At 42.8% G+C, this 22,068-nt stretch overlaps 1 protein-coding gene across 4 annotated transcripts in view; it reads right to left on the minus strand.

Moving 5' to 3' along the window:
- atp8a1 (ATPase phospholipid transporting 8A1) overlaps positions 1 to 22,068 on the minus strand; it is a 115,968-nt gene that overhangs the window by 4,098 nt on the left and 89,802 nt on the right. For all 4 annotated transcript variants that reach the window (XM_084353742.1, XM_084353743.1, XM_084353741.1 and 1 more), the window contains 8 exons: positions 20,769 to 20,891; positions 15,747 to 15,825; positions 14,517 to 14,578; positions 14,265 to 14,321; positions 13,813 to 13,920; positions 3,544 to 3,632; positions 3,128 to 3,220; positions 1,369 to 1,460 (listed from right to left, as the gene is read on the minus strand). In XM_084353742.1, the coding sequence (XP_084209868.1) occupies positions 1,369 to 1,460; positions 3,128 to 3,220; positions 3,544 to 3,632; positions 13,813 to 13,920; positions 14,265 to 14,321; positions 14,517 to 14,578; positions 15,747 to 15,825; positions 20,769 to 20,891 (703 nt within the window). The remainder of the gene's footprint in view (positions 1 to 1,368; positions 1,461 to 3,127; positions 3,221 to 3,543; positions 3,633 to 13,812; positions 13,921 to 14,264; positions 14,322 to 14,516; positions 14,579 to 15,746; positions 15,826 to 20,768; positions 20,892 to 22,068) is intronic.

A 22,068-nucleotide genomic window follows, 5' to 3' on the forward strand; every position in this document is an offset into this window, starting at 1 on the left:
GACAAACAAAAAAACAAACTGATCAGACAAAAGACACAACAGAAGAGAGAAAGTCAACAGAAAACAGAAAAACAAACTCATGCGTAGAGAATCATTGGAAAGGTTTCGACTCCACTTCCAATGTGACACCTGAGTTTCGCCCGTGATACGAACGCTACACCTCTCTTGATACCACGACACACTGCACACAGTAGAAAATAAGTCGTAGCCCCATTCCAACACGACTGATTTCCTCTGGGGGAGCTGGGATTTCAATATCACCTCTGCCGGTCAGTTATTATAATCCTGTGTGGAGCGTACATGTCTGCGATCTTTCACCCCACACCCGGTAATAATTACAGCTCCCATTACCAAATATAATACAAGTCCAGTCAAGAATTATACCACTAGGAGTGTATCTCTGAACATAGTGTTGCTATGAGTTGCTTCTGACAACTGCTGAAGTAGAGAAGGGTTGTGTGAAGCTGATCACTCGTTAACACCAGTCTGCTGATGCAACGATGTCAACTTAAAATAAAGTTATGAGCCTGAAAATGAGCATAATATGCCCCCTTTAAAAAATAATGTCTCATACTGGCGAATATAGTGTACGCCGGTCTGTGATAGGCCAATATCAGCTAACTGATATATCGGTCGGACTCTGTTTATAATTAAATCACAGCTGATTGATTGGTGGTGAAATAATCCTAACATTGTGAAGCAGCTGCTGTATTTTGCCAGCAGCTAAAATGACTTTTATTATGAAGGAGGAGGGAAATTATTTCATTACTAACCTCCAACTGTAACATTAATCCCGTCTGAATGGGGCCTCACATACATTTGTGTTTGATATTGTGTTATTATAAGCAAATAAAAATGTATCAATATATTGGAAAATCAACACAGTTGTGATTTAAATCAGGAGAAATGTAATAAGCAAGATTAAGATTTAGACAAATACTTCACTGACAGCTGGTTTGTTTTAATAAACAGCGGTGAGATTCGATATCTGAGCTGCATGTATTCACCGGGAATATCATTCATTTCATAGTTCGTATAAGCAGTTTGTGGGGTAGATATAATACACACAGTGTAGGTTAAGACATGTGTGTTTCCTGCATCCGGTCAACGCAGAGTATTTATGAAGAGAGCTCTGTTACTGCAGACCCTCACTAACAGTGAGATACTCTGGAGGCTACAGAGATACCGGACGTGTCAGAGGAGGAATAATGACGCCCGATGTGTTCAGGGAACAGATTTTGAAGCAGTTAAATCTAACGTGGCTAAACTGAAGTCTTTGGGGGTCATGACGACTCCCTCTTGAGGCGCGTTTAGTCAGAAAGGAAGCGAGAAAGAAACCAAAGAGGAAGAAAATACTGTGTAACTTACGGAGCAGGTTCTGCTGCATGGAGTCAGAGCGGTACAGACTGACTGTGCTCTTCTTGAAGACGTTCTTCAGGAGCTGGGCCCTCTCCGTCAAACTACACACACACACACAGGAACAGAAACAGGCAGTGTGTTAGCGGCATGCTGAGCACCACAGGCACATTTAATGACCCATACATCAACCCTGTCCGTCCAACTCCAGAGTGGACGGACCTGCCAACTGCTGCTACCTGCTGGTACAAACACCACGCAGGGAGACAAAACTCCTGAGACGCAGGGGGAAGAACAAAGTGTGTGTGTGTCCGTGTGTGTGTGTGTGTGTGTGTGAGGGAAATATGTGAAACAGCATGTTGGCCAGAAGGCATTCAAGTAAAGCCAACAAACGTGTGTATGGAGGTGAGCGCTCTGTGGATGTCTTTATGTGCGTACGTGAGTCGTCCAACGTACAGATACACAAAATCCTCCATTCACCGGCGTGTTTGTGTCTCTGCATTCTCTACATGTTTGTTTCAGTACGTGTGTGTGTGAGAGAGAAAGAGATTGTGTGTGTGTGTGTGTGTGTGTGTGTGTGTGTGTGTGTGTGTGTGTGTGTGTGTGTGTGTGTGTGTGTGCGCAGCCTGCTGGGTCCGGGACAGTGGCCAGGCAGGGGGATCACTTTCAGCCAGCAGGAGATCTCACACTGATCTGCTCCATGTTGATGAGTGCTGCAGGCCTCAGGCCCCAGAGAGCAGAGCAGAGCACAGCTTCAGCGGCTAATACCTTTTTATAATATACGGCTTTAATATCGGAGGGCTGCTGCTCTAAAATGAGACGTTCACGATTTGGGAGAGAGAGAAACACAAGGGTGGACATCGACTCTTATGACATGATTACTGACATTACAGTCAGACTCCTGCAATTTAGCAGCAATTTGAAGATTTTCTTCCTTCCACATGGGGATGAGTGTTGGCAGGAGAAACGTGAGTATCTGCGAAATTTTGGCGGATTTGCGACGTTATAGATGATTCATCCCCCAAGTCGATCCAAAAGAATAATGGCCCAGGTATCAACTCTGTGCAATTTTCCCATTTTGTGGTGCCGTTCATAACCCTGTCGCTCTCTCTCTGGATAACTTTGGTGTCGACTGATCAGAACGACTGTTTATGTCAGGATTTATTAGAGTCTCTGAAGGACTATTGGGGAAAAAACTTCATAGACAAACATTTATTTCTACTCTACTGGCGAAAACAAAAGATGAGACGTCGCAATAAAACTAAACTACAGACGAGACAATAAACAACGAGGTGTAGAAAGGGAGTTCGGGTGAAGCTACGTGGACCTACAGTACGAATCCATTCAGTTTGGGTTTCATTACCTTGACCAACAGACTCTGGCCGACATTAGGGATCCATGTTTGTTTGGTTCTCAGAAATTTCCATTTTATTAAGTGCCTGGTTGGATATATCAAAGCTTTCAGAAACGTTTCCTCGTCACAGTTACAGGTCAGAAACAGTTCCTACATGTTGATGAAGGCAGCTGAATGTCCGTGGAAGAGAAGATTATCACAGTAGTTTCTCTGACTTGACTTCTAGGACAAAACTGTTGTAATTTAACTACATTAGTCTCTTTATTTCACCTTAAAAGGTTCATTTCAACTACTTTTTTCCTGAACACAATTTGTTTTTGGTCCACTCAGAGACAAAACAGGTCAATAAATATAAAAATGTAAATCTAAATTCACAGAACAAAGACACAAGTGTAATGAAGTGGTGTGTAACTGTACCTCTTTCCATGCACCACTGCTCCCGGGTCTTTGGACAAAGCCTCGAGTTCCTGCACTTCATCCACCAGAGTCTTGAAACACACCCTCTTCACCCTGTACGTTAAACAATATTTATAAAAAAGAAGCTTTAATATGATGAAGCCCACCCACTGATTCAAAGTGCTTTGAGTACATCAGGAAATAAAACTTCTAGCTTTGCAAAATTGCTCCTGACTCCCTGAGTCTACAGCGGGCTGATGTCAACCAGACCTGGGGCAGAAACAAACATTTCCTGTGGAGTAAAAGCTAAACTTTCTCAGAAGTATGTGCTACAACTCAGGAATTTGTTCAGGAGATATGAGAGATTCTGGAGGAATTTCCGGCATCGGATGTGTATAGGAGTGATGATGAGCGAGGAGAGCGCGGGGAAGACTCACACTTTGTAGGCCACGTCAAAGACCAGCGAGGTGATTGGGATGAAGACCAGGCCCGTCCAGAAGACCCCCGAACTGAACATCATGGCCGCCTGTCACACACACACACAGATACACTTACTCTCCGGTCACTGTGGACAATGCAGAGTTTAACAGCTGATCAGATAAAAAGAAGAGCTCTTGAAAAGAACAAACGCCTGATAAAGAGGAGCCATTATCATCCTCTGAAGTGCCACATAATAAAAAACATACATGACAAAGGCAGCCCAAAACAAACAGTCATATTGTGGAAATAAAGAGGAGATGGCTCCAAATAACTTGCTCAAAGTGGGTTAATCCTCCGTGACTAAATGATACCATGTTTGTGTTTGGATGTCCTCCGCCTCTCGGCCCTTCAGGCCAGAGGAAGCACCTGTGAAGTTTGCAGACAGTGGTATCTGTTTCACAGGAAAACAGCTCGGCTGTTTGCTGCGTCGAGAGCTGCTGTCAGTACATCACAGGAGACACAGGATGTGATCTGAGGCGCTTGTATTGATTCATCAAAGCAACACTCAAAGTGAAGAGGGTGTCGATGAAGCAGAGGAGCTGTAATTATCAGAGTTCGATACTTCGGAGTTACACTTTTAGTGATTCATGTTTGTAGAGAATATATATTATTTAGGCTTAATTCCAAAACTATAATTCAGTGTTTTGTTTGTGGCTGCAGTGAAAAACATTACTTGAACAAACAAAACAAACATTTGAAACATTTATAACCGACTGGCAAAACTCGACCCTTTAAACAAGGATTGTAGAGTAATGGGATACATGATACGATTTTTTTAAAGCAGATACCAATAAACCGGTAATTACCTGCTCGTCGTGGCCGATACTGATAAGACAACAGATCATTTCACAATTTTCAATTGAAGAATAAGTTCCTTTCCTGCAGTTGATGCAAACCTGACCTGAGGGTGTTTCACAGCTCTCCCAAGACTTTTCCTGCTGAGACTGGTCGACTTTTTCCCTCCTCTCTGAGCAAACGGAGAAATTAATCTTTCCCGAAATTATCAGACTGATAATATATATTGTGCATTCCTAGTAAAATTATCCATTAAATTCACCACTGTTTTTTTTTGTTGACCAAAGATTAATCGATTTAGAGCAAAATAATCTGTAAACTTTTTGATGAACAATGAAAGATTTAGGTCATTTTTAATGTTAAATATTCAGTTTTTCATGAGAAATAAATATAAAATCTATAAAATGTCAGAAAATGGTGAAAACATATCGATCACTGTTTTCTAAAATGCCTTGTTTTGTCCAAAACCCAAAGATATTCAGTTAACTGTCACAGAGGACCAGAACACCAGGAAACATTTAAGATGCTGAATTCAGAGACATTTTTTCTTCATAACAATAAATCAAAATAGCTGGAGATAAATAGTTTAATCAATGAATCAACTAATCGATGCAGCTCTATATTGTCCAATCCTTTCCTTTATTATGAAAATGAATCTTTCAAATGCAAACTAATGGTAAGAATAAAAATCTGAAATCACTCTGTCATCACTACATCAGGTCGGCGTTTGACTGTCAAAGCGGCACCTCGGCCCAAAAATACCACAAACTGAAGCTACTCTTGATAAAAGTGTTCATCATGTGAACATCATGCGTTCGTCAAGTTGACTAAAAGTTCACAGAGAAGGTTTTCTTTGCTGTCACATAACCCCTCTGAGTTACGCCTGAGCAGAATTATGAACAGTGGGCTGATGTTTTATTTTTAAACGCAGCGAGTAACAAACGATCACAGCGAGTTCATGAGCAAATACATCTGCAAATAAGACAGCTGTGATCCTCACCGAGGCTCATTTATCTTTGTGGAAGAAAAACACTCTTGGATGAGATCCAACTCGGATCCAAAACGAGTCAGGCGGAGAAAACAGCCCCTCCTGCGCAACCATTTGTCATTCGTTGGAAAAATACGATTCATTAGTAGCCGACTCGCCTGTGATGATTTAAATTAAAAGTCACAGAACGGTGGCTGAGTCAGGGGGTTGTTTTGGGTCCAGAGCGTAGGAGAGACGGTGGATCATCTCGGCGGGAGCGAAACCTTTCAGCTTTCCGCGCGAGGACGATGTTTGCTTTGGCCCGCTGCACTGAAACTATCTGTCATTACGTGTCAAAGTGCAAAACTCGCGCTCCTTGCATTGTAATGTGCCACTTGTTTAAACTGCAGGGGCCCCTCGACAGTGTCCTTCCTGTAACGTGACACAGGCAGGGCCCTTAGGATGCACACACACACACACACACACACACACACACACACACACACACACACACACACACACACACACACACACACACACACACAGATCAGTGTCAAAACTATCAAAGCGCTCAGGTTTGCTCAAATTAGCTAATCTGTTCGCCATTACCTGCAAATTGACTTTGATGTCTGACAAAACACTGGGGCAAGAGGAAATCCCAAATGACAGGAAATCAAAAATGTCTTTTTCCTACAGTTTGAGATGGACACGGATGAATGGAGCTTTTCTGTGTCGCCCAGAGGCTGAAAATGTACGAGAGGAGGGAAAATTGCAGCGAAGCACGGGATATTTTCATGTCAATTTTTTAAATTATGCGGCCCGGGTGGAAACATTTACTGTTTTTTTTGTCCTTGTTGCGAGTCAGTTTAATTATTTTCGTTTTCATCCAGTGTATCATGCATTTTAATGGGGGCGTTTTAGCTGTCTTGAGAGTCTTCTGAAAATAAACCAGGGGCGTATTCTCAGCGTATTAAATCAAAGTCGATAAAGCTTGAAAAATAAACCATCGTAGTCTTGTACAAGTTCAATCTATGGACTATATTTATACGTCGTCATACATAACTCTGAGCCACAAATGGTGTATTTACTGGACCGATACTTCACGTCTCAAGTTTATCATAAAGTTCTGTAATACTGGTCGGAACATTTAGTAAAATAACTCATAATAACATAAGACAACTGTGAAAACCACAGAAACCGTAAGACAGGAAGAAAGTAAAACTAGACTGAAATAAACAGCATTAATTCAATATAGTTTTTCAATTTGACGTCAAACTTTCACAATCCAAACAAATCTGACCAGCTACAATCAACAAATGTTTGTCTCCAGGCATCTGGACGGGCTCCGCCACGACGACCGGGGCCAGCAGTGTCGGTGGATGCTAGCGACGTCTCATACCAGGGGACCCCTGGGAGCTGGACGGGGTGAGAGAGGTCCAGGGGAGCGGGGCTGTATTTTTAGGACAAACTAATAAACTTGTCTGGCTGGACAGACAGTAGTGTCCGCTGGCATGGAGGGGTGTGTTTTCACAGGCCAACGAGCCCCATCATGGCCACACACACTCAGACACACAGACTAGACGCAAGGCTAGACGGACAGAAGCATGTGCACCCACACAAAAAGTTCCTTGTACATATTTGCTGTAAGACGTTCGGTTCTTAGTATTTCTATTCTTTACCAAATGGTGAAGTGAGAATTTGTGGATGGTGAGGTGGTCAAGAAGTTAACCAGCCTCTGTTGCAGAGTTATAGCTGTGTCGTTTAGTCTGTTTCCTACGAGCTGCTTCCATCTAACTGTCAAGCAAATTTGAAGAGAACTTTTGAAAAGTCTCCATCGACAGTTTGAGGCGAATAAAACTAGGTTATGCAAAGAATAGTTTCATTAAAACTCAGCATGTTACACGTCTGTAATAATCAGAGCAGAGGAAAAAGAGGTTGCAAATCACAAAAGAAGATTAAAAAAAGACACTTACGAGGGAATTTGTCATTTAAATCTGAGAATGTAAACCTGCAAATATCTGTAAAGACGGAGCTTCTTCTTTTCTCTCAGCAGAAATGGCTCCTCAGACTTTAAGCCAAAGGTTCACTCATAGATATTAGCCACCTATATATGCCTGTTTTTTTATGCATTATTCCCGGAGAAATTATTGTAAATGTAGAATAACACCCAATTTGTTATTTACTCCCTGGATCCGTCCGTTTATCCAGAATCCACACCAAACGATAATGGGGTCTATTGAGGGCCAAGACAACAGACGGAGGTGAAAACATAACCTCCTCGGTGAAAAACAAACAACATCTTGTTCCTGACTGGAAATCAACCTTTCAATTCCTGAATTAATGTGAGTGGAGGAGCACCCATGAGCGAGGCAGCAAACCCCCGACTGCTCCAGTGAGGCTGCTCAGAGGCCAACACACCACACTGGTGTGTTTGGATCGAGGCTTCCCTGCTCCAGTAAAGGTTTGAACCTACAGTACATCAAAGATACGACTTTATTGGAAGTTATAAAACCTTCACCTTTGCAAAAGAATGTGGAAGAATATAAAGGAAAAAAACCCACATCAAGAATTTTATACATCCTTTTCCAGGAAGACTTGATCAGAGGAATCTGGCACCTGGCTGATCATGCCTGAGAGAGCCTTTAGTCTCAGCAGCTTGAATTATGTTAATGCCTGCCATTGTAATGGTAAATGTAAATTGAGGTAATCCACTACTTCACTATTCACCCTACAGGTCGCTCTGGATTCAGCAAAACCAGACTAAGAAAAACCGACTTGGTAACACTGTGCCAGCTGTACGACATCCCAGAGATGCTAATATTCAAACACTAGCTTCCTGAATGCACAGAGCTTCTTTGTACAACCATTTTTTTTTACTAGGTGGACTGAGAGGAGAAAGGTTAGACTAAGTTGAATAATGTTTTCAGACTTCTATCCATGTTGATTCTCCAATTGGCCGATTTCAGCTGGCTCAACCCGACAACACTGTACATACGCTGGCTTCAAGGAGAAAAGGGAAATTGGAGATGAAATGATACATTTGGCCGAATAGTGCTCCAATCCTCTGCAGACTCTTGTGAATACAAAGTTAAAGCTTCTTAAGAATATATAGGCAGAAAGCACAGCACCAGTATCGGAGAGCCACAACTGAGGATGACAGAAAAGAGCAAGTTCAGTCAAAGACAGAGCATGAGAAGCACGGCCTGGATACCATGTTTGGGTTTTCAAAACTTCAGTGAGAATTACCCACAAATATTCAAACCTACGAGCCAAACACAAGCTGTCAGACTAGCAGTCTTTATTTACCTATATACCTTTCTTTAAAATGATTATGAGTGAGGACAGGAGGGGAGATATCAGCCACTGTCCATGGCTCAAAAGTCTGCGTGGGTTTTTAGAGTACTGAAAAGCCAAAGAGGGGCTCCATTTCTCTTCCTCCGGTCTTTTGCCTCTTTTTCGGTGCAGCCAACGTTACATCCCAGACAGCAAAACAGCTGTGTTCTGTGCAGATCTGGCCCACACCTGGAGTGATGGTACTTGGCCTCAGACGTGGGCCAGTTTCGGTTTATCTGGTTCGCTCTTGGCTGACGTGTGGCCACGGTATCGCCTGCTGTGGCTCAGATTTGGCAAACGAGAGTGGACGGACCAAGTGCCAAAAATGACCAAGAAAGCAACTTAATAGAGCAAAAAGGCCGACCTTGCTCGAATAAGGCAAATCCACAAATTCCACACGTCATCACCAGAAACAAATCAGCCACTAAGAACCCAAAGAGGTCAACGTGGAAGACAAACAGACTCACTCAGCTGGTTCCTTCATTGACTCCATGCTCTCTGTGTGCTGCCTGACAAAGACAGCGAGACACCGACAAGGAAAACACACAAGAAGAACTCTTACAAAAACACTTATAACTCTCACACAGCCAAGACTACACACACACACGATTTACAGTGTGTGTACAGTAGATTAAAACCGTTCTTCTCACTAATACTGCACACCAGGGTCAGTTATTGCACTAACCATGTGTTGAGGTGCTTATCAATCATTAGCCGAGGGAGGACTGGGTACAAGAGTTTAACAAAACCTCCCGTACGACACGCTCATGAGTCTTAAAGAAGGAACAAAAGGATTCCTCAAGTACCACTGAGGGTCTGAGTCAACAGCAGCGATGAACAGAGGACCATGATTCCTTCATCCGGTCAAGTTTATAAAAATCAGGAACATAATTTATCCCTATGATGCAACAGGTGTTGGGGACTTCTTTCAATCAAAACCAGAAGAAGTGGATCTCCCTAAATCTAAAAAAAACAGATCATTTGCAGATCTCAACATGTACAAATGTGAACTTTTTTGAACAACAACTTAGAGTTTAGACCAAAACCAAGTGTAAACCCAGCGTGACCTCACCCATCTGTTTGAGGACTGCCGTTTTGAAGATTCAGGGATTCTTTGGAGCCAGAAGAGACGATGTTTGGACGAGACGAAGGAGCTGGGGAAGATCCTAATTGGATCTGACTGAGAACCCGAGGAGACAACTTGGTTGTGTCTTGTCAATCACAAGGAGACCAGGCTCACCGTTTATTTTACTCTGGAACCATCATTTACTATATAAACATTATGTGGTTTACAGTCAATGAGCCCAACCATACAACCAATCACATCGTTTCTGTTCCTTGTCTCAACAAGATTCAACACATTATCTTTTTAGAGATGTTATCTGAACGACTGCACAAAGAGGAAAGCATCTGTCACAAGTACGTCTTCTTCTAATCCTGCATGTTGCAGCACACAAACTCATTACCTGTTTCAGGTACAATGCAAACGACAATAATCAAACTCCACCGAAGACTGAAGACGCCTTAATGTTCACTGTGATGGATCACTTCTGAAGTCAGTTTCAGTTTCCTGAGCGGTAACTGCCAGGAGGGTAATAAAACATACACACACAACATAACAATGATATGTTCTGCTATGATCCTTTATGGAGTGAAATACCAAAGCAGTAAAAGGATATGTGACACTGGCTTTTTAAATTTGTGGCTCCGGGGAAGATTTAAACCTGAGGACACTAAAATTTTACAACTTAGCGAGATGAAAATCCAAATCGTTATCAAAATTCTCATTAATAATTCACGTCTATCATGCCTCCAAAAGCAAAATAAAATATTGGCCTGTCCTCAGTTTGCCCTCAAATATAAGCCATTTTTTCCAAATGTCTGTAAACAGAAACCTGCTCTTACTCCCGACCATATCTCACAGGCTGGCATAGATAGCCCTGAGAGTGCTCTTGGCACCCTAAGCATCAACAAGCTTCCCGGTAAAGATGATTCCTTTCCGAGAAAATGTCTCTTATCACTGAGCAGAAACTGTGGAAGAATCTGATGCACACTTGTCGAGTGTAAAATCCATGTGCTGATGACAAGTACTTGAGTCTGGGTGAGAGCTGCTGCACTGCTGCACTCAGCACAAATGAAAAAAATAGCAAAGGTGTGTGTGAAGCGTGAGGAGAGAAGGGATAAACTGTACTGGTAACAGCTGTGTTGATAGCAGAGGCGAGTCAGCAGACAGCAGGTCAGTGTGACAGAGCCTGCACAAGACATCTCCTGAGGTGAAGCTAAGCCTCTTAGCGTGGCAGATTACACTGCTGGAACAGAATAATCTGACATTTTCTTTTGATATCTGTGTCAGACTTTTAGGAGGTGCAAACGGGATGAGCCAATTGGGGAGTACCTCTGAAAAGCACACTAGCTGTTTAAATGTGTTACGTGGATGGATCCTGCACCTGTCCTGTCAATCGTCGAAAGTAATATTTAGCCCGACATTGATGAATGTGTTCACATGAAGCCGAGCGCTGCTTAACGTCTCTTGTTGAAGGCGGTGAGCTCGGTAGTGACTGAGAGCAGAAACAGGAGGAGAAGGGAGTTCTGGTGCCTGTTATGTTGTTGGCCCTCGGGCGGGTTTTCGGCTGGCAGAGCGGGGGGAAAGATGAACAAAAGGAGAACAAAGAGGAACAAGCTGACGCAACAAGTAAAAGAGAAGAGCAAAAGAAAATAGATGGAAGGACCGAAAATATTTGAAGATGTGAGCACACGTCGAGGAGGCCGTGGTGAAATATGTGTGGCTGCAGCAGGGTGGACAATAATCCTGCTCTTCAGAGGCTACGAGGTCTTAAAGGGGAGACTGTGTCTCTGATGCCCTCTCAGGTTTCTGGGAGATGTGTCCCTGTTTGATGATGTACTGGCATCCCTGAGTCGGAGCAGGGGCATTGGGTTACCAACTACCCACAGGACACCATTACTGTCTTCAGTCAAGTGCTGCAGGGCGAGGATGAAAGCAGCAGGCTTCACAGACCGAGGACAGAGTGAAGCTAATACACTCACCTGTGTGTTTATGCGTGTGTGTGTGTGTGTGTGTGTGTGTGTGTGTGTGTGTGTGTGTGTGTGTGTGTGCATGACTGAGTGCAAAGTATGGAGCATTTCTGTGCATATTTGGTTAGTTATGTTATTTATTGTGTCATGTACATAATATTTATCTGTGTTTTGGCCATTAGATACCAAAAACACTGTTAACAGCTCACTAACAATCATAAAACACTCAGCTCGAACTTGTTTTACAATAATAATAATCGGGAATTAGGGACATTTTACTATAAAGTGAAGTCCTTAACCTGGCAATAAATAAGTTTTTTGCTTTAACGTATCATTATGATCACTTTCAACATGCAATTTTGTCAGCTGGTCGGCAGCCTGTCACCATTTCTCTCTGCTGTCATGTCGCCATTAAACACCAAAAGAATGAAAAATCCTGTTTTGTTTTGTGTTGATGGAAACGAGCGAGTTGTCTTTCCGTCAGTGGCAGCAACAATAATACCACCTGGGGATAACTTGTCTGTTTCCACTTTAAAGGAATAGGTCGACATTTTGGGAGATCCACTTATATTCTTTCTGGCAGAGATCGAAGAGAAGACTGATACCAAGCTCATGTGTCTCCACTTAAGATGAAGCAACAGCCAGCAGATGGTTACTGTAGCTTCGCTTAGCGTAGGCTGGAAAAAGGGGGAAACAGCTAGCTGGCTCTGCCCGTCTGTAACCAAATCAGCCTACTAGCACCTCTCAAGCTCACTGCTAATGATGAGCAATGAAACATAAAATGGACTCCATCTTTTTCTTACTCCAATCGAGGGTCTATGGACAGAGGATGTCACTCACTGTACAGGTTGTAAAGCCCACTGAGGCAACGTGATCGTGATTTTGGGCTATTAAGTAAAATTGGTTTGACTTCACAAAAGAAGTCTTTTCTCTGCAGGGAGAACATTCAGTCTGCTTTGTGTCCACAGATAATGGTAACGTACCTGAATGTAACTGCGCACACACATATCTTTTACCTCCAGTTAAAGTCCGCTCTGCATGAGGCTCTGCACTGTACTTGTTTATCATGTGAAAATATCGGTTACGCTTCGTAAATTAAGTTTGTATCACAAATCAACAGACCACCGTTCCTTTAACATGAGGAACGATTTGCAGTGAGCATATTGAGTTACTCTCTAGCGAGCGGCTGTTCTGGCATATTTACATTTCTGTTCCAAGTTGAATCATCTCACATTTCTGTCTGACATTTTGAGTTTTCCATCTAAAATCACCATAGAAGGCCAAAACTGGTGCAAAGTTAAGAACTCCCAAAACCGATCAAACAGCTCAGTAATCAACTGCGCTACAATAAAAGTCTTCACTGAATCCCCAAAAGCCAGAAGCTTAACTGAAACAGGACACACGAGCACTGAGTCCCAGATAAACAGATAGTTTCCACTTCATCCTGTTTGGTGCCAGCCTTTCTCTTTGAATAACGTCCTGCTGTGTTCTTGTTCTCCAATGAAAAGATGCCTCATTCTCTCTCCCAGAATGCACTGGACATGTCACCTGTGGTTAATAGGCTCTCACTGACCACCTGTGGTGACCCAGAGACAGTAATCACATTCGCATGTAAATACCAACTTAATAAACTGAATGTAGCAGTCAGGGTCTTATTTTCTAAATCGTTCCTGAGATTTTATGAACTTCTAACCTCAGTTCCTCATTCTGCTGATTTGGAGGACATCAGTGTGTAAACAAAATATACATCCTCGCCTCTATTTGCTTAGCTTCTAGACTGCTTCACTGTGTCAATGTCACCTGTGGATACTCAGAGCCCAGGGAGGGCAATGTAACACAAACACTGGGCTAATTGGCCAAATTAAGTCATTATGCAACACAAGCCAGAGGTCTGACAGTTGACACCCCTCTGGCTCTCCTTACAAAGATCTGTATAACTCTGAAAATTCCCACCAGCATCATCTGTCTGTCGCAGAAAATGAATTACGAGCCGCTGCGGGTCTGTCAGTGATCGACGACTACGTCAGCAGTTCCTTTAGTACCAGAGGAAGAAAGTGCAGATGTGCAAGCATGTGTATGAGCACATGTGTGTGTTTACCTCTCCTGACATATCGGGAGCCAGAGGGATGAGGGGCCATAGGGAAGAGTAGATAATGAAAAACACCACCCACAGGCCGATGCTTCCCCAGATGGCGATGTGACTGAACTGTAAAAGGAGGATTAGAGACGAGCTTTACTACAATTTACATACTGAAATCACATTCAGACCAACAACTGAATACAGTTTACTGTCTTGTTTTGTTGTCATTTTTATGATTGAGGTCTATAAGTTCACGTTCAGTGTCTTCAAGTAACTGGAAGGAGTTCCCATACGGTGCATGTAGATTCACTGAGTTTACGGTTACAAGCTCAGTGGGAACAAACCATAAAGAGATTTGGAGATAAGAGGAGGAAGTAAAATATGTCACAAGTATCGGTGGTCGTATAAAACGGAGGAACTGGAAAGAGATAACAGAATGTTAGTGAGAGAGGAGAGAGCTGTCAACCTACCATGGTCCAGGACGAGGTCTCAAGGCCGGCTTTAAGACAAACTGTGATGACAACAAACTGTGGAGACACAAAATAGACTGATGTCAAAACCAAGACTGTTCCCCCCTCAGTGCTAACGTACATAGTATATATGTAGTATATATTATATACTGTACAGTATAATTTTACTGAAATCTGATGAGACTTGGCTCAGACACCTGAACCGTTTAAACCAGCAGAAACAATGACTGTCAAGAAGATTGGTGCACTCACTGTGTAAACCATGTTGCCTAAGAGGAGATAGTCTGGAGTTCTTCCATTGCCAAAAACTGTATCTGTGAAGAGAATCAACAACAGAAGCTTTTAGGGCCAAAGCTGTCTCCTTTCAACTCCATTAGGTGAGCCAAAGAGTAAACAGCCAGACAGCTCCTTGGATATTACTGAACGTCAGCTTGAACTCTGGTGTAAAACGCCCTGTTAGAGATTCGGATATAAAACGGACGTGGGAACGTGAAGTGAAAACCGCAGTCAGACGCTGCTTCCATTACTGCCCTTTGAGAGAGACTGGAATGTTGATTCTGTCTTTCGTAACTATTAGGAAAGAGTGTTTCTATGAAAATCCATCAGTGAGACTGAGCAGCAGAGACCGTGTGCATTAATCAACTTCAGAAATTAAATGTTCTTGTTATTTCACAGCTGAAACAGAAAGAAATGGGCTGTTTTTACTGACAAAATGGATATCTGTTCTACGTTTAAATTGGAATCCAACCGACTGAGAGCACTTTTACTCAAACAGAGGTTTCAAGAACTTCCTAATCAATAAAACAGAAATTAAATGCAAATCAGACGTATTGCTCCAAACGGCCCATGTGGATTTGGGCTGCAGCTGAGGCTAAAATATCAGCAGTGTGCGACTGCCAGCAGAGAAGGAAAGAAAGAGAGAGAAGCTCCCTTTCCCTTCACTTCCGGCTGGTCACATGTCTTGTGTGCGCTGAGGCTTTGCTGACAGCCTGTCAGTCAGAGTGAAGGGGCTTGGCGCCTTTGTTTGGAGAGCAGGCCCAAGCTTGTGTGGTCCTCTGCTCTGGCCAGCCAAGACTTACCGGCTCAGAGATCCCTATTCTCTCTGCACACACACACACAGAAAGCTTGCATCTTAATGTGCAAAAACATGCACAATTAACCTACGGATAAATAAAGTTATCGGGAATTAAATAAAAAAAACAGAATGATACTCTTTGTCTGCACTGAACAATCACCTGGAAAGTTTGTATCTGAGCGGTGTGTGAATAACTGCGTGCAAAGGCATTTCAGAAAGTCACCGCAAACATGAACTTGCGCTTGTTGGTGTGTGTCGCTCTTGGCGGAGCACACACATGTTTGCAATTCATGACCGGACGGTTGAAGAGAGAGAACTAATTAAGACAAAGTATGTGTGTTTGACTGTCCTCTTCATCCGCAGAGTCTGCCGAGAGAGTCGTGGCGGAGTCTCTGGGAGCTACTTACCATGCTGGAAAGCTTTGAGGGGGAACCAGAAGAGGATGACGGAGTGGAAGAGGCCGTTCAGACAATGGGCCCAGAAGACCTGCAAAATAGTAGGGGGAGAAGGATGGAGGAGGAAGAGCGGAGGGGTGGGGGGTTGGAGGCGGCAGGAGATTCCAAGAAGAGAGAGTGAGAGGGGAGAGAAAAAAAAGAAGCATGAGAAAAGGGTGTGGGGAGCTCCAGCCTTCCAAGTGACCCCTGACCTGGGCCCTTTGTGCCAGCCCAGCGCTGGGCTAAGTGGCGGTTTTGTCGGGGCCTCCTCGCTGAATGGCCACCCCGCTGACAGACACGTTGTATATCCTCTGTGTGTGTTATGGGGGAGAGAGAGGCTGCTGAGTGTGTGTGCAAGCAGTGAAAGGCAAGTGGACAGAGTGCAGGTTTCTCAACTCCTTTTTTTTTTTTAAAGATTACACCATATTTAATAGAGTCAGATAAAAAAGCAGCGAGAATAAGAAACTGCAAAATACACGTCCTCACCTCGATGAAAGGAACATTATCCAGCGTTAATATATGTGCTGCCAGTGTGAGGGTTTCCTCTTATTATATTTCATTAGGCTTTGGACCTTTCATGTGAGAATTTTAACTGGTGTAGAAATAAATGACAGGAGGGTTTAAACAAGCAGAAATCAGCCTAGAAACACACACAGCGAGACTGACAGGCCTGACAGAGATTAAACTGTTTTCATGGTAATTATTAAGGGCCTGGAAAATGGTGGTGTGGACCGCAGTCTGCGTGTGTACGCGTCTGTGTGTGCAAGCATGCAGACTTTTGGATGAGTCGTTTAAATCAATACTCCAGCTCCAAAACCACCTTGTTTCGAATTTACATTATGCGACGCCGCAGCCAAACAAAACACTAATGGGCGATGTAGCATGAAACAGCCGTGAAATCTATTCTGCCAAAAAGCCCGCTCCGCATTCGTGCCCCCTTTTCCTCTCCCTCCCCTGGCTGACCCAGACGTTGGTGTTAATTCTGAGGGAGCTGAAAATTCGTCAGAGTCGGAGAGCAAACGGCTGACAGAGGAAAAATGAAAACAGAAAAAACATCACATTTTAATCTTTGGCCTCTTCTTTGGCAGACGACAAATCAGAGGCTTGTTTCTTAAAAACACACTTTTCAACAACTTCAGCAAACCTGTCCGTGAAACATGAAACAAGTCCTCTTCCAGACAAACTGGACACCCTGAAAAATGAAAATTTCATGGGATTTTTGCAGGTTAAAGTCACTTTGGAATAAGTATTAGTTCTGCTTTCAATGTTTCCTCTGTAAATGTTTTGAAGCAGTGGTGGCAGGAGGCAATGTTTTGTTTTTGTTCCACTTCCATCGCTGTTTATATTTAGTTATGTGATCGTGATGAAGGGATACTTCTATGCACCGGGCCTTATGATCGTTGTGTTTGTTTTTATTAAAATCTAGCTGTGGTGCTAATGCTGTTACTGTGGTGGACCACCTCTCCTGAATGAGTGCAGAGCAAAACACTGGCTTTACATTGTAGGTTCATTCTGAGTATTTTGCCAGGAAAGGATGTGAAAAGGCAAAAGAGTAGGAAGTCAAGCAGGGCTGCTCACCAGGCTTGGGCCAATATTAGATATTATTGAACACTGTGATATTTACTTTGTTATTTACTTTTACATTTGTGATCATTTTCACAGTATCAAACAGCTGTTACTGCATCTTCTGGCTTTTATTCTGAAACGAAAACGCGTGCTAAACTGTCCTGGCAGCGGAGACAAGGCGCCTGATGTAGCGGCACGCACGCAGCACTTTAACATACAGACATGGAGGACTTAGCTTCTAGGAAGAACGCCAGCTCAACAGTTTGGCAATATCGAAGGGTTTAAAGCCGGAGAAAATGGCGAGCCAAGATATTTGAATGATGCTACATGTCATCATCTATCACGATATTTGGGTGGGACAATGTAGCGTTATAACATTTTTGGATATCGCCCAGGCTTACTGCTAATGGTTATTTTCATTATCGATTAATATGTTGATTGTTTTCGTGATTATTTAATTTGTTGTTTGGTCTATAAAGTATCAGAAGTTTTTTTCCCAAAGCCCAAAGAGACGTCTTCAAATGTCTTATTTTGTCCACAACACAAAGATATTCAGTTTACTGTGATAGACAAACACCAGAAAAATTCACACATGAGAAGCTGGAACAAGACAAACTTAAAAACGATTAATCAATTATTAAAATAGTTCGAGGTGACAACCAATTGATTAGTTGTTGCAGCTCTAGAGTGAAGCAGGACAGAGTACAGTGAAGGGAAACGTCTTCAGCCTTTCTAAAACACCTTGGCCTCAGTGGCACGACCTCCTCACCTTCTCTATCGACTAAACAAAGTCCGGCAGCAGACACCCCCCCCCACACACACCCAGGATTACCTCACCCACCCACTGTGTACACAAACCCAATACACAGAGCAACGGGTGGCCGACACCAACCCCCGCTCCTCCATCTATCTCTGTGGTCAAATGTGGACTAAATCATCACTAATGTTACAATCACATGTTTATGCCAATTAGCCTCCCACTGACAGGCTCAGCTCTCAATCAGCCTCCCGTTCCCAAAGCACTGTGGGGGTGCAAACAAGCCCCAGTTTCCTCTGCACAATAATGAATGCTAATGAAATCAATAAATGTTCATAATCATTTGTCACAGTGGGATCCTCCCTTTCACCCCTCAAGCCACCCTGCTCTCTCTCTCTTTCTTCCACTCGTATCCCAGCGAGTTGCTAGGGATCCCCTCCGGATGAATGCCCGGTCTGTCCTGTAAAGATTCTGCCCTTTGTGGAGCTCCTAATTGCCAAAAAAAAAAAAAAAAAGCATGAATGCCAGTAATTAATATTGAGCCAAATATTTCCAGAGCTGCCCACCCCTTCCAGTTTTTTTCTGTACAGTCGGGGACAGAAACAGAAGAGTGTAAGGTGCCGCGTAAGAGGTGATAGTTGATGGTAAACTGCTTTAATTACTACGACTACATAGACAGGAGTGCGGTTTATTACAGTGACTCAAGTGTCAGGAATATGTCATTAAAAGTGAACGCGCGACACATTTGAAGCCACGCCTCGAGTTTCTAACACCTCCCTTCTCTCACCTCAACACAAACAGCTTTAATTCACAAAGACAGTATCTGTTGTGTACAAAAGAGCCAGGCGTGCAAAAAGACAGGCTTCGAGGGGCCAAATTCCTGCTGGATTTTCTCGCCTCGCCTCGGGCCAGCTGCAAGGAAAATATCTCGGGAAAAGAGCGGACAAGCCAGCAAAAACAACCTGCTGACCTGGCCGAGTCATCATTTATGGGTCTTGGAAAATGTGGCCCAAACAAAAATTGAGGTTTTAACTATCAGACGCATACTTTCGTGACCCTTTTTTGGCTCGAAACCGTTAATGAAGTCAAAAAGGTTAATGAAGGGAAAATCCACCCTACAACAGAATCCAACCACTACTCTGGATGATTAAATCAGCAGTTGCGAGGACAAATATCTCTGTAATCGACGGTGTAAATTATGGAATAAAGATAATGTCTGATGCCGTCAACGTTATCACAGACTGCTTTAACAAATAGCATTCATTTTGTGTAAAACGGGTCTGTTTTGCCACCAAATGACCTTTATTTGTTTAGCTTTCATTAATTAACAATCCGAACCATAACAAGTTACATTAACTCACCTAATGACCCAACATGTAATCATTAATCATGTGTGAGTTCACAGTGTCAAATGTTTTTAGTAACTTTTGCAGTAATAGCTCTGTGAGAAACTGAGAAAACAGGTGTGACATTAGTGGGGCTGCAACTAACGACTGTTTTCATCAGTGATTCATTTGCCCATTTGTTTTATTTATAAAATGCCAAAACTCGTGAAGCCCTGGGAGATGTGTTCAAATCGTTCTCCATGTAAAACAAAGAAAAGCATCCAATCCTCTCATCTGAGGAGCTGGAATCAGAGGATGTTTGGCACAGTGTCGTGGAAGTAACAACAAGTTAAACTTAAGTGAAAGTAAAGATGTTAAAATATTACTTTGGTGAAGTGAAAGTACACGTAATTGTTAAATTTTATTATCAGAATCAGTGTTTCTTTTTATCCGATTGCCGATAAAATACATTTATTAAAAATGTGTTACTGGCTCTGATGCTTACTAGTCCTCGCTCAGTAAAACCCGAGATGTGATTCATACACTGAGTGTGGTCCTGGATGGGTTAAACTCAATCTGACAGCTCTGCTCTGAGAACAAATAACTCTCTCACTTAAACAAATTGCATAATTTTCCGCAACAAATGCTGTCAAACAATGACAGCACACTCTCTCTATTCCCTCTTTCCCCCCGATTCTTTCTGCTGCATCCCCCAACCCATCTGACCTTCCCTGCCCCTGACCGCCATGGCCAATCAGCCTTTAATCCACCTCCATGCGGTGCTAACCAGGTCTCCACGCCTGTGAGGAGGGTCCGAGGCTCCGGCTCAGCATGGAGAAAGGAGGAGACATCTTTATTACCAGCGGGGGAAAGCTAACGGACAGCCCCTGTGACCAGACAGAATAGGTCAAGCCAGGCCAAACCGGGATACGACTGGAGACCCACCAACAGCAGCTGCCAGGTCACTGTGACGGGAGACGCGTCAGTCCCGAACAACAACACGACAGGAACATCTCGTGTCATTAATGTGATGTTAATTGGTTGTAAGAGCTGGAACAGTTGACCTTTTCATTTGTGTGGTGGAGCACAAATGACAAGTGCTCCAAAACAAATACTGAGTACAAGTTCCTTACTAATCAAGGGACAGTTTCTTATAATGCTGCACTGGATTTGGGAAAACCAAACCAAGACACTCAAGATAACGCGACAAGTAACTGAAACAAAAAGACCAAAGTAAGAATAATACAAAACTGTAAAAAAAAGCATCCCAGTAGTATTTAAATCTGGTTGTGTACACATAAACAGTAAATATGCACTCAAACGACATGTATTACAGATGAGTGTTACCTTGGTATTAAAGCCCATTGCATTCTGGGAGGTTTTGTAGAGTTCGGGGTATTTCAACATGTTCTCTTTCCTGCATGAGCGCTCAAATATTCCCAGAGTGAGAGGAGGCAGGGCAGTGAAGATCTGCATGAGAGAAAAACAGAGCACAGAAACATGAGCGGTTAATCTGAGATTAATTCAGATTATGTGATGTTTTACACAGATATTTAGGTTTTCCACACAAATGATCACCTCTTGTATTTAAGCGATGATATTAAAAAGCCTCTTGTCCAAAATGTTAAGGATTAAAATTCACTCCCGACCTGAGGGGGAACAATGTGTGAGGAAATAATCTCAACTCAAAGGTCCACATGCTTCAAACCACATCTCATCTGAAGCCTGTAACATGCAAATGAACACTTTTACACGCTGGTCAGAAGACCTTTGAGTTATTACAGTTACTGATTTTAAAGTGCATGTGGACAGCGTGCCCTGTTGACCGCCATCCTACCTGCTAACACTCACCGATGGTTTATTTGGTGTGTCGCATCAGATTTGCACCAGCAGATTCATGAGATGCTGGTTCCTGACGGCTTCACTGTATAAGCTATGTTAGTATTGAACAGTGTTCTAAAAACATCAAAATACTGATACGTATTGATTCTGAATAGTTTAAACAGTTTGAATACTCATTTTCTGCAGTATCGATATAGCCATACTACTACACCCGGTGCTTTCTGACACTCTTCTCTCTGATAAACACACTGCTGTAGTGTCCACATAAACCCATCACCACCATGCTGAGCTTTAAACACAGTACACACGCCTTGTTATATCTATCTCTTAAATAAGTCTAAAATGTGCCCTCAATGTTGTGTCAACACGCTGTGGAGTATTGATGTAAGGTATTTAAGTTACAGATTCCAGTGTCGTGACAGCACTAGTACTGAAAAATGATCATCACCGAGTAGATAAATGTATAGCAGGCCAAAAAAGGCTGGCGACGTTGCAGTGTACTGGCTGAAAGACTTCAAAACAGTTCATTTATCTTTTACATGAAGACATCTTTGTTTCCTTGGCACATGGTACCGGTATCGGCAATGGATCAAACTGTTGCTATAAACATTGGTATCGGCCCAGAATTACACAACTTGTGCATCCCTAAATAAAGACCAGTATCATGGCTACACTAGTACTGAAACATTCTTATCATTTAGTGAGCAGTTACTTTAAAATAAAACAAAACAAACTTTCATTTGCAAGAAGGTTATATTAAAGGGTTGTTTCAGATATTTGTGTGATCTAATTTGTCCCCTTTCAA

Source organism: Pagrus pagrus, assembly GCF_965226575.1.
Source record: "Pagrus pagrus genome assembly, chromosome: 5".
NCBI classification, from domain to species: Eukaryota; Metazoa; Chordata; class Actinopteri; order Spariformes; family Sparidae; genus Pagrus; species Pagrus pagrus.